Raw genomic sequence first — 16200 nt, forward strand, 5'->3', positions numbered from 1 at the left:
TTTCTAGTCCTTTGGGAAATTGAGCAAAATTCCCAAGTCTGTTCAAATCAAGAGAGCATGACAGCCTACCTGGCAAAGAAATTATCCGAGGTCCATCTATTAAAACCTTTCTTAGTGTCAGCAATTTCTAAAACATGCACAAACAACTGGGTATGCACGGACATACCTATGCATAGAGTCACATACATGCATGGATACACACATACACACCACATACACATACAATCTAGCTAATGAAATCTGGAAGTACTTCCATAACTTTCCCTTTTGGCTAGAGTCATGAGTCTCCAGGTTTCATGATAAAAATTCTAACTAGGATTCAGCTAAATATACGAAACCAGAAAGAAATGTCCATATGACAGACAGCTATGATGTCCAGTGGAAATAATATAAAATCTTTGGTCCTTTAAAGACTGATTCTCTTTATACAAGAACCAAGAGATCTGGACCATAATCTCAATTCTAGCCTCATGACTTTGGGCAAGGCATTTAAGCTCTTGGTATTGAACTTATATACTAATATATATGTATATATTATACATACACACACACACACACACACACACACACACACACACACACATACTAGAGGCCCAATGCATGAAATTCACGCAAGAGTAGGCCTTCCTCCCCCCAGCTGCTGGCACCGGCTTCCCTCTGGCATCTGGGACCTGGGGCTTCCCTCACAGAGCCCCGGCTCTCTGCTAGGTCATCCAGAAGGATGTCTAGTCTAATTTGTATATTATGCTTTTATTATTATAGATTTTATTATATTATTTATTATATTATATTTGTGTTTATATTTCATACAATTTCATATTTCCTAATGTGCCATTTTTAATGTTGGTTTTAAAAATAGTGTTCTACATAAATTTCCTGTTTTCTTATTTTTCCTCCTTTTTGTTTGCATTTAAGATATTTCATTTCAGTTTTCTCTATTTCAGCCATCCTATAATGTATCACCAAATCTCTAGTTCATTTCATTTGATAGCCAAACACTTCATGTTTTTTACAGCTGTATAGTATTTTATTGTGTAAATGTACCATAGCTTAAAAAAAATTGTTTTTCTTGATTTCGGAGAGTAAGGAAGAGGGAGAGAGAAACATCAATGATGAGAGAGAATCATTCATCAGCTGCCTCTTGCATGCCCCCTATTAGGGATCGAACCCAAAACCCGGGCATGAGCCCTGACTGGGAATCTAACTGTGACTTCCTAGTTCAGAGGTCGATGCTCAGCCACTCAGCCACACCAGCTGAGCCAAACATATTACATTTCATAAAATGTTTGTGAGACTACTCTTCACAGGTTAAGCTAGTGTTATGCTTTCAAATAATCATGAAGACTTTTAGTGTCCTTCATTCACTGAAAATAAGACATACCATCATAATTTGGGGGCCTGAGGAGTTACCACCTGTAGAGCTCCCTGTTTTAAGTCTTTAGAGAATATATTTTCTCCAGGTGATAGAGTAGGCAGTTAGATAGGCATGAGCAGAGCAGGAACAATAGGCCAGGTATGGAATGCCACCAAAGCCAAAAGTCCTGGGAGCCTAGCAATGGGCAAAACTGGGAAAATAAGTATTATAGTCTAGAACAGCCGTGGGCAAACTACGGCCCTCGGGCCAGATCCGGCCCGTTTGAAATGAATAAAACTAAAAAAAAAAAAAAAAGACCGTACCCTTTTATGTAATGATGTTTACTTTGAATTTATATTAGTTCACACAAACACTCCATCCATGCTTTCGTTCCGGCCCTCCGGTCCAGTTTAAGAACCCATTGTGGCCCTCGAGTCAAAAAGTTTGCCCACCCCTGGTCTAGTACCTTACCCACAGAGTGACTTCTCCTCCCCTAGAATGTTGCGAGTCATGTAGTTCAGACACCCTTAGAGAAGGAACAAAGAGCTGGAGAATAGTCTTATAGACTTCCATACAAGCCTGTGCACCACCACTCCCCTACGCATTAAGTCCTCAGGACAATGAGGTTCTGGTCAGCATCAAATAACCTTAGGAATAAAGCCTCTGGTCTGTTGACCACAGAGACAGAGTTTTGATCAAACTAGAGATAACAACTGGGCCTCAGTTGTATTTCAGCTCCAGGCCCAGAGAAACAGCAAGGCCAGGTGGGGTGATGCCATTGCTGATATCAGGACCAGCTGTGATGACTGATAACCTGCCTTGGTACTGGCCAATCAGAGACCGTGACCCTGAAAGGACACGCCTGGAAAACTGATGAATATTCTATTGAGATCATCTCTTGAGGCCTCCCCTGAAATTCCTGCCTTTAGAAAACAGATAAAAACCCTCAAGGCAAGGGACTGAGGGTGCACTCTTCTCTCTCTCTCTCTCTCTCTCTCTCTCTCTCTCTCTCTCTCTCAAAAGCTCTTCACTTTCACCCCTTTTTCCCCTCAGGCATGTACCTTTGCTTTCTTTTTCCTAAGCTCCAAAGGCCCTTCTTTTGCCTCTGGAACTTATTTCCTGAGTCCATGCAGCCCAACTGGTTCACTTCTTCTACCTCTGTGACTTTCTAAATAAACTGGCATTAAAGTTCTTGGCTCTAAATGCTTTCTCAGCTGAATTCAAGGATAGAGGCGCACTCTGCCATTAACACAGGCACGATATTTTCAGTTCTTACGAAACTGCCTGGTTGCTTGGATATCCCTTCACCCAGATGGGAGAAAATCACCAAATAACTCTTTCATAATCTCAGTTCCAGAACTCACAAATAGAATAATCAATATGAAAATTCTGATGACTGGCTCTGCTCTTTGTTGGCATTATGTTAGCCTTTAAAAAAAATTTAAACCTATTTCTCTTTTGACCTTTTTCCATCAATAAAGAAATTAACAAAACAAAACAAATAAAAGCTCAATAAAATACCCAACAAAAGAAAATTATTTGTGAAAGTAATAAAGAATGTGGCTAATCCTTACAAAGTCTGCACAAATGGCCTTGGACAAATTACAAAATAATTCTGAAATGTTGTCATTATAATTAGATTGAAAGGAGTTGCTCCAGGTGCCTGCTGCTCCTGCAGGTAAGTACTCTCCTCATTCTGCTGAATCATCAGGCCCAAGTGAACACTGGAACTTTGCCCTGGATTGAAAGGTGTAAAGGTGAAAGCAAATTTCAACAGTCTCACTGATCTTTCCCTGTGCTAAAGGGCAGAATCCTTTTGCAAAACCAGTTAATCTAAAATCAGGGGATTTATTCCAACTCATAGTTGGAGTGATTCTATCAGTAATTCTTTTGACACACAGGATCCTGTGAACTGATTACCATCTACACAGTCTGTGCTGTTAATGCCAAACCAGGCTTGAATTAACCAACAGTCCAAATTAATCAATAGTATTACTTTGGTAACAAGCAATCATACATTTATTTTATTTTTCCTTTATTTTAGAGAGAGAAGAAGGGAAAGGGAGAGACAGAGAGAGAAACATCGATGGGAGAGAGAAACATCAACCCATTGCCTCCCATATCTACCCCAACCAGGGATCAAAACCACAGCCTGGGTATGTGGCCCTGACTGGGAATTGAACTCTCAACCCTTCAGTGCACAGGATGACATTCCAACCAATTGAGCCACACTGGCCAGGGCAGGCAATCATACATTCACTTATTATCTCATTTCTCCAGCATGAGTACAGAGCTAGTGTTCTCAAGTTGGGATGCAAATCAAAATAAGAGAGCAGCTTTAAAACACTCCACATCCTCAAGTATTTTTGAGTTCCACTCTTTGTGATTGAAGACTGTTACTGAGCAGATGGCTTAATGACGCTGAGCCCACAGCCTAAGAAATTGCACATTGCAAGCATCTTTTTTCATTCCACAATGTGTTTTAAAAGGTTAGCAGATGCAGGGGCTGGTTGTAAATAGGGAATGAATCTAAGAATTATGAAAACCCACATATACTGACTTTGGAACGACAAGAGTGGAGAGAGAAACGGGGTTTGAGAAAACAATGGTCAAAAGTAACCAGATTCTTATCTGTTGGGGCCCAAGGGAATAGGGCACAAGACTGGGAGTCCGAAGCATGGTCTGGGTCCAATGGCTCTGGGCAAGTTACTTTACCTCCTGCTTTTTAACACTGTCCTCATCTACAATACTGGAGTAAAGGGTGCTCGTCCGTCTACTTACGGATTTAATGAACGTCTGTTACGATGCTTCACAGAGTGCAGCCACAAAATTATGAAAAAAAGCATATATGTTAATAACTCATGTAAATAACCTAGAACAGCCCTAACCGATTTGGCTCAGTGGATAGAGCATCGGCCTGCGGACTGAAGGGTCCCAGTTTGGTTCCGGTCAAGGGCATGTACCTTGGTTGCCGGCACATGCCCAGTAGGGAGTGTGCAGGAGGCAGGTGATCGATGTTTCTCTCTCATGGATATTTCTAACTCTCTATCCCTCTCCCTTCCTCTCTGTAAAAAAAAAAAAAAAAATCAATAAAATATATTCAAAAAACAAAACAAAACAAAAACCTAGAACACAGGGGATGAGAAAGCAGGACTACAAGACCCAGCAACCACTTTGCCTAACCCTAGAACCCGCCCTGGTCCCAGCAGCCTTTGCGGAGGGGGCGGGGCCAGGAGCGCGCGCCGCGCCGCGCCACACCCCCTCCCCCGCCCTCCTTCGCCGGGACTACGCGGGTCCAAATCGGCTTGGGAGCACCGGTCCTTGGGGGGGAGGCCTCCGAGTTCCGGTTTCTTACCTGCTCGGCACAGGCCGCAGCCTCCCGATAGCCCTGCCTTCCAACAGCGACCCCGCGAATGGAGGGACGTACAGAAGGTCCCAGTCGGAGAGGGCATGTAGCAATACTCACGCTTCCCCCAGAGCGCGGACTAACTTCGGCCCCGCCTCTTCCGCCCGGCTACTTAATGCTGCGGGTTGCCCTCCTCCTGTCAGTCAGAAGAGGTGCAGGCCGCTCCTGGTCCGCTTTGGGGACAGTGTTGAACTTCGAGGTGGAAGATGTCGGAAAGTAACTTAGGCGACGCAAGCGAGGAACAGGTGTCTGGCGCTGCAGTCCTCGCCCGGGCCCTGAAAGCGCAAGTACGAGGGACCACCCTGAGGGGACGGGCTCCTACGGGAGCCGGCGAGGGCCGAGCTGTGTTGGGGGCCGGTATTGCCGCGGGGGCGGGGGGTGTAATTGGGAATGAGGGAGGGAGGTCCGGAGGGAACCGTGTGGCGGGAGTCCGTGCATTTACCCGCCCCCGTTCTTGCCCCCCTCCCCAGGATGTGAAGTACATGTTTGGCATCGTGGGCATCCCAGTGACCGAAATCGCCATCGCCGCCCAGCAGCTGGGCATTAGATACGTGGGGATGAGGAATGAGCAGGCGGTAAGTGCGGACGCTGGGAGCCTGGGGCACAGGGTTAATGATTAATAATAAAGGCAAATACTCGTGGCAGACCCTCGGTGCTTACGGCGATTCCAGCACGTGACCCGTGTCAATCACAACCATTTCACGAGGCAGGAACCGTGAGCCCGAGTTGACAGGTGAGAACAGTGAGGAAGGCGCGGAGAGGTTAAGTAACGGGCCCGAGATGACAGCTGTTACGGCGGAGTCGGGATTTGAACCCAGGAATCCTGGGTCTGGATTCCTTGCACTTAACCCTACTATACGCTCCAGTGCTCTGCGAATGAAATGTGCCAGCATTGGGACAGTTTCCATGCCCGAGTCTGGGTCCCCTGCCCTTCACTCGCATAACTACCTGTTACATGTTTATTTCTGTGTGTTCTTTCACTGGGTCTGGTTTCCCTCTGAGCCTGTGAGCTCCAGGAGGGCAGGGGTATCATCTCTTCCTGACACATCTGCATCCCCTAGGGCCGTGGTCAGCATACTGCGGCTCGAGAGCCACATGCGGCTCTTTGGCCCCTTGAGTGTGGCCAAGAAGTTTCAATCCCTGCACTGCAAGATGACACCATCGCAGATGGCCCAGCGTGATTAGAACTCAGGTGGGCAGGCCAATGCATGCCCACCGCACCCCGCTGCCACCGTTCTTAGAGGCTTATTTGGAAGCATGAGAAAAGAAGCTAGGACGTTTTGTCAGTCCAGTCCCGGTTCTTCCTCTGCCAGCTCAGCTTCACCCCTTCTCTCAGAAATGCTGGTTTCTAGATCAAGAATCTACTTCTGAGGGGGGTGAGGACATGAGTGGGAGGGGGAATGGGGGGGTAATGGGGGGATAAGGACACATGTAATACCTTAATCAATAAAGAAATTTAAAAAAGAATCTACTTCTGCAACGTCAGTCACCTAAAGCTAACTAGTCCTGCTTTCCACTCCCGCTGCTGCCCTCTAACTCAGGCGCTTGCCACCTCTTTCCCAGACAGGAACCTTGATCTCCTTAAAGTGGGGCCCTTCCTCTGCCCTCGGATTTGAGTTCCTGCAAAGCAGGAATCGTGGTTCATTTCTCTGTCCTCGTAGTACCTGGCTTGGTTAGGGCTTTGGCATGATGTGGCTGCCTAGTACATTTTTATTCATTGAATGACATTCCTTACCTATAAGACTTGAGAATTATGGTGCGTTTTTAAATCTTAAAACGAATAGGTCTTGAGTTTGTGTTGCTTCTACCTTCTACTTTTCTTAGTTGGAATAACATTCTATTTTTTCATCTGTGTGAGAAGATGGAGCTAACTACCTATTAATAGGACTTATATTTTACTGTTTTTTCTAGTGGAGGGATGTCTAGTTTCTTTACACAACACATATTTATTGAGTGTGTACTGTATACCAAGTGCTGTGTTACTTACCCTTGGGAGATACAATGAAGCACTGAAGTTTAGTCTTGATCTTCAAGTTGATCACAGTCTGGGAAGGTGAGAGCAAGAGACACTGAAAACATTTATCTAGTATAGTAACTTAGAATAGATATATGTATAATAGACAGAACACATAGAGGGTGACCAGCTCTCTTTGAGTAGGACAGAGAAGATTACCTGTGGAAGCAATGCTAGTTCATACTGGTCCATCAAGATAGCTTAAAGGCGTGATGGCCTGTTGTAAGCCTGGATATGGAGGCTCAGGGGAGGCTGTAGAGAGTCTCTAGTTGGAAAAGGAGTGTGGGATTTTTTCAGTAGGCACTAGGTGAGACTGTAAAGATTTTTATAAATAGGTGGATAACATAGTTAGATTTGTACTTCAGAAAGATAAGTTTGTGGCAGTGTAGAGTATGTATCAGAAAGGCAGCTTGAGCCCAGCTGGTGTGGGTCAGTGGTTGAGCGTAATCCTGTGAACCAAGAGATCATAATTCGATTCTGGTCAGGGCACATGCCCACGTTAGGGGCTTGATCCCCGGCGGGGGACGTGCAGGAGGCAGCCAATCAATGATTCTCTCACGTCATTGGTGTTTCTCCCTCTCCCTCTCCCATTCTCCTTCTCTCTGTGCTCTGAAGTCAATAAAAAAAGAAAAAAAAGAAAGGCAGCTTCAAGCTTTATTAGTCCCCATAAGCTTAGTTGCAGGCCTCCTTAGGTCCCAGGTACTTTGTTGGACACTGGATATGGAGATGGACAGTTCCTGTCCTTGAGGGGCTTATAACCTGGCTGTGGAGATAGACACAAACAAACCGTTTTACAATTATGTGGTAAGTACTGTGACTGAGATATACCCAGGGTGCTGTGGAAGTCCAGGAAACGATACCCTGTCAGCCTAAGATTTCCGAGGTTTCCTGGGGGAGAGGATGCCAAGCTGTCGTGAAGGATGAATGGATATTAACCAGCTAGGAAGGGGAGGACAGGCTCTTCTGGGGGGTGATTCCTAGGTTTGGGCTTGCTTGACTGACTAGGTGGATCATCGTGCCACTGACTCAGATGGAGAATAGAGAGGGAAGAGCTAATTTGAAGAGAAAAGGTAGTGAGTCCCAATTTGGACATAATTAGTTTGAGATGCCTGTAGGACATTCCCAATGCATGTGCCCCTCAGTCAACCTGACTTTTTGCAGCAGTCAAAGGAAGACTTAACTAGAGAATGTGAGAACAAAAATACAGATTACTAGGATCACGAATGGAAAAGGAGACATCACTGTGGACCAATGTGTTGAAGAAGAAATCACAATGGAAATTTTGAATTGAATGATAATGAAAAAATGCCATTGCCAGCCCAGCCAGTGCACCAAAAAGTCACCAGTTCAATTTCTGGTCAAGGCAGATGCCTGGGTTGCAGGCTACATCCCCTGCAGGCAGCCAATCCATGATGCTCTCTCATTGATGTTTCTTTCTCTCCCTTCCGCTCTCTATAAAATCAATGAAAATATATATTAAAAATGTGATACCAAACTTGTGATAGCTAAAGCAGTTCTTAGAGGAAATAGTTTCAAATGAATCTATTAGTAAAGTAAATCAAAAACCAATGCTTGTAAGTTTACATTTTAAGCTAGAAAAAGAAAACCAAATTAAACTCCAAATTAAAGGAGTAAAATAATAAATAAAAGAGCAAAAATAAATTAAATAGAAAACAAATGAATAACAAAAATCAGTGAAGTCAAAAATTGGTTCTTTGAAAAGATTAATAAATTTGATAAATCCCTAGGAAGACTGATGAAGAATAAAAGAGAAAAAAACACAAAAATACTGATATTAGGAATAAAAGGCACATTCCTATTGATTCTGAAGATATTTAAGCAATTGTAAGAGGATATATTTTTCATTACCTAGGAGTTTTATTTTATACTTATTAAAATCTACTTAGACATATTTAAGCATGAATTTTTTTATCGCACTTGTATATACATAAAAAGGAAAATAAAAGCAGAAATTGATTAAGTATTCCTAAAATTTCTTTTCATTTAGAGCCCTGGTTCTCTGAATCACTTTGTATACTTATATATGTATGTATTTTTTAATTGTGGTTAAAAAATCATATAAAATTTACCATCTTAACCATTATTAAATGCACGGCTCTTAACCATTTTTGAAGTGTACATTCACATTGTTTTGCAACAGCTCTCCAGAACTTTTTCTAGAGAAACTGGAACTCTGTACCCATTAAATAACTCCTCATTTACCCTGCTCCCATAGCCCCTGGCAACCACCATTCTACTTTCTGTTTCTATGAACTTGACTACTTTAGATACCTCATTTAAATGGAATTATACAGTATTTGTCCTTTAGTGGCTGGATTATTTCACTTAGTATAATGTCTTCAAGGTTCATTCATGTAGCATGTGCCAGGACTTCCTTTTTTAAATTTTTATTCTCACTTAAAAAAAATTATCTTTATTGTTGAAAGTATTACAGATGTCGTCCCCTTTTTCCTCCCCATTGACCCCTTCAACTCCACTCTGGTCCCCTTCCCAGGCCTTGCCCAAATTATTGTCTGTCCATGGGCTATTCTTATATGCATATAAGTTTATTGGTTAATCTCTGCCCGCCCTCTACCCCTTCTGAAATACATCACTCTGTTGCATACTTCAATGTCTTAGGATCTTTTTAAAAAATATATATTTTATTGATTTTTTACAGAGAGGAAGAGAGAGGGATAGAGAGTTAGAAACATCGATGAGAGAGACACATTGATCAGCTGCCTCCTGCACACCACCCCCTACTGGGGATGTGCCTGCAACCAAGGTATATGCCATTGACCGGAATCGAGACTGGGACCCTTGAGTCCGCAGGCCGATGCTCTATCCACTGAGCCAGACCGGTTAGGGCAGGATCTTCTTTGTTCATCAGTTTATTTTATGTAAGAGGATATTATGAATAAACTAGATCATATGGGCAAATTCCTTGAAAAACAAAAATTAGATTCAGTATCTAAACCATTATTTGAAATTTATAGGTAGAACATTATTTGTTAAAATGGAAGGTTTTCCAATTCCTCCTTTACAATTAAGTTAATAATAAGTTATTAGCCATAGCCGGTTTGACTCAGTGGATAGAGTGTTGGCCTGTGGACTGAAGGATCCTGGGTTTGATTCTGGTCAAGGGCACATACCTTGGCTGCAGGCTCGATCTCTGGCCCTGGTTAGGGCCTGTGTAGCAGGCAACCAATCAATGAGTTTCTCTCACATCGATGTTTCTCTCTCTGTTTCTCCTCCTCCCTTCCACTCTCTCTAAAAAATTCAATGGATACATATCCTTGGGTCAGGATTAACAACAACAAAAAATAAATTATTACACATGTACTTACTATAAGGATCCCAATATGCTCAAGTCCCAGTGTTTTTTCTTTGTAGGCTTGTTATGCTGCCTCTGCGGTTGGATATCTGACAGGCAGGTAAACTAAAGTCTTTGTTTTATTTCTATTTCTTTTCGAGGCTGTCTTAATCAGAGGTTCCTAAAAAAAATGCTTTATAAATGTAAAATGACAAAATGAATTATATGAAGATAACTTTTCCTTGGTGTTGTAAGCTTAGAAAGTCATCTAGGATAAAGCATTCAAATTCAATTTTAAAGAGTTGGACAGAACACTATTTCAGAATTACTTACAAAGATCAATTGACATTATATTTACTTGTTAAGAAAAATTTTAAAGACACTTCATTTTTCCATTCACAAATGTCATCAGCAGTCAAAATTTTACTTCTGTATGTAGTCAACCTGACTTAGCCAGATGTAATAAGAGCAAAATGTGAAGAGGTTACTGAAACACAATGTGAAGATGATAGGTACCTTATTTCTTGCACGAAGACTAGTATCTTTCTCTTGGTTTTTTTTTTTCTAATTCAAAAAATATTTTTATAATTGTTCTACCAATTGTAGAAAAGACCTATATGCCCTTCCTTTGAAGTCCAAGAACGTTACCATGTTTCACTGTAAGTGGTATGAATCAAGTATTGCATTTGACCTATTTTTAATAAAACAAATTGTTTTGCTTTTAGGCCGGGAGTATGCCTTGTGGTTTCTGGCCCAGGTCTCGTGCACGCCTTGGGTGGTATGGCAAATGCAAACATGAACTGTTGGTAATTAGATTGTTATTATTGAAAACATTTTCTTAAGAATGTCAGTGCATGATTTTACATGTGGAGCAACTGCTGATCTGGGGTGGGAAGACTTGGAATCAAGTGCTTAAGAGAATGGCTTAGTAAAAATTAAATTAAGAAGAGTGTTAGGAAGAAAGTTTTAAAATTCTCAGTAATTTGTTTATCTAGAAATAAACACTGAATACACATGCGCACGCACACAGGTGTAGGCAAAAGTAAGTTTACAGTTGTTTGTATGAAAAAAGACATGCAGGTTATGATTACTACAATAGCTTTATTAACTGAAAAGAATGTCACAATGGCAACAACAAAAAATCACCCAAAACCAAAATACCTACTTTTGCCCACTCCTGTATATCTGTAAATGTATTTGAATGTGTGTGTAGTTCTCTTTAAGTGAATAATTATTTTTTAAAGACCCCAGATCAGTATGCAAGAATGTATTTAATTCTTCATCTTTTCTTATATAATTGGCAAGACAGTTGAAATTAAAATTTTTATATTTCTTTGACCTTGTTCTTAGTCCCATCTCTGGTACTTTACCAGTAAGATCATGTTAAAGGGGGTTATCTTTTCATCAATTCATAAAGTATTTATTTAAAACTCATTATAAAAAAGTTTATCCTCCTCTTAATCCTGAGAATAATAGGAAGGGCATAAAAATTCATTTTACATCGCCATTCCTAGAGCTTTAGCATCAGCATCCGAAAGGGGTGGAGGAGACAGGGGCATGGAAGAAAAACATTTACTATAAATTTCAGATTTTTCTGAAACTGAGGAAGGGTTCTCTCATATCAGGTTATTTCCTAAGTCTTTAAATCTACAGTTTTTAAGGGAAAATTAAATCCTCATTCTATATCTCTATTTTTTAATATTCATTGAGTGTTTAGTATTCATTGGCCTCTCTGCTGAGTATTTTACAATTTGAATTTCAGGCCCTTGATTGTGATTGGTGGTTCCTCTGAAAGATGTCAGGAAACAATGGGAGCCTTTCAGGAGTTTCCTCAGGTACCCACCTCTAAGATTTTCCTCTCGAGTTTTGTTACACAATTATACACTGTTAAGATTTGTGGAGAATATTGTATGTCAACTATAAATTTTAAATTAAAAAATGCAAGAAGATTTATGGAAAAGAGATAAAGTCCTGTTTACAAAATAAACAATTCAAATGAAAGAGAGTTACCTGAGGTAATTTAAAGGTAAAATTCCTGAACTATAAGACAATGTCAATGTAGATATTAAGAAAGCTTAGGCTCTGCTTAGGAGCAGTGTTCTAAGAAATACACCTTTTTAACAGGCTTTTAAACTAAACATAGGTTCTCCAAAGAGTCAAGAAAACATAGGAATAAAAATTGTTTTTGCATTATGCTGCCTCTCAGACTTTGGGGAAGTAAAATGTTGAGAGGAAAAATCTTACTCAAATAGCTACCAGTAGACTCTGGATAAGTTCATTTTTATTTTGGAGGGCTAAAGGGAGGTATTTGAAAATTTTTAAAAACTTGAAAGAATTTGTCAATGAATGCTACAGTTTTAAGAATTGTAGAAAGCAAATAGGTGAGAGTGAATGATAATTAACACTTAAGATATGAATATATTTGAGCATTTATAGCACAAAGTTAAAACCATTAGGCAAAGTGTGTTGGTAAATTAGGAATCGTGAGAACTTCAAAATATAAACATATAATTTTGTATATGATTTAAACTAGATATTGATATAGGTTAATGAAAATGTTATATTTATATACTTTTGAAAGGGAATTGCAATGGTAGATAATGACAACAGTTTTTTAGAAGATGCTGATATATGTATTTGAAAAATAAGTAGAGCAGATAGCTATGTAAAAGGAAATTGAAAGTTACTACAAAAACTTTGTAGATGAAAAAAAAAGCAGAAGATAATGTCCATTACAAATATTTTTTCCAAAAAGGAAATAATAGAAGTTTATTAGATGAAATTAAAAGTATGAAAAAAAGATCCAAATATCTATTTCTTGTGGAAATACTTAAAACTAAACAACATGATTATGAACAGACTGAAAGTTGGGGAGTAATCTTAATTCTATCACACTTGTGGGACTAAGATTACCAGTCATTCCGTAGATTTCATACCAAGCATCAAGAGAAACAGTTTCTGTATAATACTTCAAAGTACATTAAACAGTGAAAAATTAACACTAATGAATTTATATGACCCAAACAGCATACCAACTAAATTGAATATTCCTTGCTGTGGAATTTCTGGGTCCAAGGATATACTCATTTTAATTTTTATAAGACATTGTCAACTTCCTTGCCATTTATACTCTGACCAGCAATGAGTGCCTGGTGCTTTCCTTTGCTGTGGTAGATGCTGTGTATTATATAAGTTTTTTTTTTGCAAATGAAAATGGTGTCTTGTTTGATTTGCTTCCTGAATCATACTGAGGCAGAAATTTGATTGTGCTTTGCATAGGCTATTAGGAAATAGTCCAGGTAATGGATAGTCTCCATCTTGCCTCGGAACATGAAAGTAATGACTTAACATTTTGTCTTCCTTCAGAAGAGTAATGTGATCTGTGAACTGAATTTTAAGTGATTTTCTTTTTGCATATAGGTTGAAGCTTGTAGATTATATAGCAAGTTCTCTGTCCGGCCGAGCAGCATAGAAGCTATTCCATCTATTATTGAAAAGGTACAGTATTTAATTACAAGCCCTCCAAGTCAACTGGTTTTTCTCAGTTGCTCATATCTGTGTTATTTTTATTCTCACTTGAATAAGTAATAATTTGGAACATATTCACATAGTTAAAAATGATATTGTTAAAGAGCTGTTTACATTTTAATATTTACTGCCACTAGATTTAATTATAGAAACAGATAAAATAAGTCACTTTTGAAAAACAAACTTTTTCCTATACTTTAGTTTTTTTAATTATGGAAAAGTAAAAAAATAAAATAAAAAAATAATAGAATCCTGAGTGCTCTTTCTCTTATGCTACTGCAAGATTGTTTTTGAAAACTAGTACTCATGCATATAAAACCATCTCTTAGTTGATTAAACAGCATATTATAACTTTAGGTTACAAACTTAATTTATATGTGAAGTTACATTTGAGCTTTTTCAATACCATGTGTTATAGAAATCATTTGACACATGTTACAACATCACAGTTTCTGCAAACTGCCAAGTCATAGGATTAGGAAGCAGGTGAAAGTGCATGTTATGAATATTTGGCCGACAGAGCCTGGTAGATAATTTTTAAGACTGAAGTGTAATAGAATGTCAATTTTAGCGGTCTAAGTGAATATTCACTTCCTTATAAACAAAAATCTCTTTTAAAATACAATTGATCCTTGAACAACATGGGTTTGAATTGTGCCAGTCCACTTGTATGCAGATTTTTTTCAGTAAATACTGTACCGTACTATAAATGTATTTTTCCTTCTTTATGATTTTTGTAATATATTTTTTTGGTTGCTTTTTGAATACAAAAATATGTGTCAATTGACTGTTTATGTTATTGATAAGGTCATCAGTAAGCTATTTAGTAGTTAAGTTTTGGGAGAGTCAGAAATTATACTTTTTTATTGCATGGCGGATCGGGGTCCCAACCCCCATATTATTTAAGGGTCAACTGTATATAAAATTAATAGAGGGTACTTCAGATTTAATTAAAATGGTTTACTTCTCCAACTAAGGATATCCAGAAAAATTAAAACTTTTTATTTCACAATTTTAAGTTATCTTTGAGTAAAATATAATAATAAGGATTGAGATTTTTAAAATATTTTCTTCTATTTGTAATAAATTTAGGCTGTAAGAAGCAGTATTTATGGTCGTCCAGGTGCTTGCTATATTGACATACCTGCAGATTTTGTGAACCTCCAGGTGAATGTGAATTCTATAAAGTGAGTAATAGTTATACTAGGTTTTTTTTCTTAATTGTATTATATGCTTATAAGGCTTACCTTGAAAGAAATTTACTTAGCAGTTTATAAGTTAATCTTTTTTAAAAAAAAATTCTATTGATTTCAGAAAGGAAGGGAGAGGCAGAGAAAGATAGAAATATCAATGATGAGAGAGAATCATCAGCTGCCTCCTGCATACCCCATGCTGGGGATCGAGCCTGCAACCCAGCATGTGCCCTGATGGAATTGAACCATGACCTCCTGGTTCATAGATCGACATTCAACCACTGAGCCATGCCGGCTGGCATAAGTTAATCTTCATTTATCTTAGCTTTTAATGATTTAGTAATTAAGCTGAATCCTAGTCAAAGGGCTTTTCTTAATTAAAATGGTATTATTTAGTAATTATTTTGGGGGTTAATTACTAAATAAAGTATTTGGAGCTTATTTGAAATTATTCTTACAGTACCCATAGATAATACATTCTCATTAATGTAGTATAGTCACTTAGAGTCGTTATAGTATAAACCAAGAGATGAGGAGACAGTTGAAAATTGTTAGAACTCAACATTAAAAATTTTAGTCTGTTTCAGTGATTTAAAAATATTTTAACATCAAATGTTTGTTACTTAAATAAACACTGAGTGAACAGGAAGTGTAAAATATTTTTCATTGGTATCTAAGTCACCCCTGGTACACTTGGGTATGTGTACTTCGGTTAATGAATTGCCCTGGGTACCACTTAATACTACTATCATGGACCAAGTGGCCTCCTAGTGACCAAGAGAGAAAGTGGGCATCTCTGTACACTCAGAGGTTTCTAATTGGGAGAGTCAGAGCAAAAGGACATTTGTTCTGCATAATACCTGAGCGTGATATTCAAAATAATATTGGGCAGGGGAAGAAGAGAAGAGTCTCAGGTAACTTAACTCTGTAAGCTTTCTTTAAAAAATCTGTAAAGATTTGAATGTCCTTTTTTAAAATTTTTGTATTATAATGCCCAAGTGTTGAACATTATGGTGTTTATTAATTAGAATAAGTCAAATAAAACATTGAGGACTTGATGTCCAGAATTATTTAACTAGAAGGTGTTGGTGGTATAGTGGTGAGCATAGTTGTCTTCCAGAATTATTTAACTATACAGGTTTTTTTTTAAATATATTTTTATTGATTTTTTACAGAGAGGAAGGGAGAGAGACAGAGAGTCAGAAACATCGATGAGAGAGAAACATCGATCAGCCGCCTCCTGCACATCCCCCACTGGGGACGTGCCTGCAACCCAGGCACATGCCCTTGACCAGAATCAAACCTGGGACCCTTCAGTCCGCAGGCCGACGCTCTATCCACTGAGCCAAACCGGTTTTGGCAACTATACAGTTTTAATATTTATATTACTAA

General features: G+C 39.1%; 2 protein-coding genes across 4 annotated transcripts in view; one reads left to right on the forward strand and one right to left on the reverse strand.

Annotated features, from left to right (window-relative positions):
- BTD (biotinidase) overlaps positions 1–4893 on the reverse strand; it is a 19972-nt gene extending 15079 nt beyond the window's left edge. Inside the window, exon 1 of one of the 2 annotated variants that reach the window (XM_006770182.2) lies at positions 4821–4893. The gene's annotated coding sequence lies outside the window, so the exon portion shown is untranslated. Of the gene's footprint in view, positions 1–4709; positions 4791–4820 lie in introns of those variants that run through there. The other variant, XM_006770181.2, reaches the window with a different exon arrangement.
- Positions 4894–4943: 50 nt separating this feature from the next.
- The window catches only part of HACL1 (2-hydroxyacyl-CoA lyase 1), a 44244-nt gene continuing 32987 nt past the window's right edge, over positions 4944–16200 (forward strand). For both annotated transcript variants that reach the window (XM_015568105.1, XM_006770185.2), the window contains exons 1-7: positions 4944–5047; positions 5231–5335; positions 10168–10208; positions 10813–10893; positions 11850–11922; positions 13508–13585; positions 14708–14802. In XM_015568105.1, coding sequence (XP_015423591.1) covers positions 4967–5047; positions 5231–5335; positions 10168–10208; positions 10813–10893; positions 11850–11922; positions 13508–13585; positions 14708–14802 — 554 coding nt within the window. In that variant the 5' untranslated portion in view covers positions 4944–4966. The remainder of the gene's footprint in view (positions 5048–5230; positions 5336–10167; positions 10209–10812; positions 10894–11849; positions 11923–13507; positions 13586–14707; positions 14803–16200) is intronic.

This window comes from Myotis davidii, unplaced genomic scaffold, assembly GCF_000327345.1.
Source record: "Myotis davidii unplaced genomic scaffold, ASM32734v1 scaffold962, whole genome shotgun sequence".
Lineage (NCBI taxonomy): Eukaryota > Metazoa > Chordata > Mammalia > Chiroptera > Vespertilionidae > Myotis > Myotis davidii.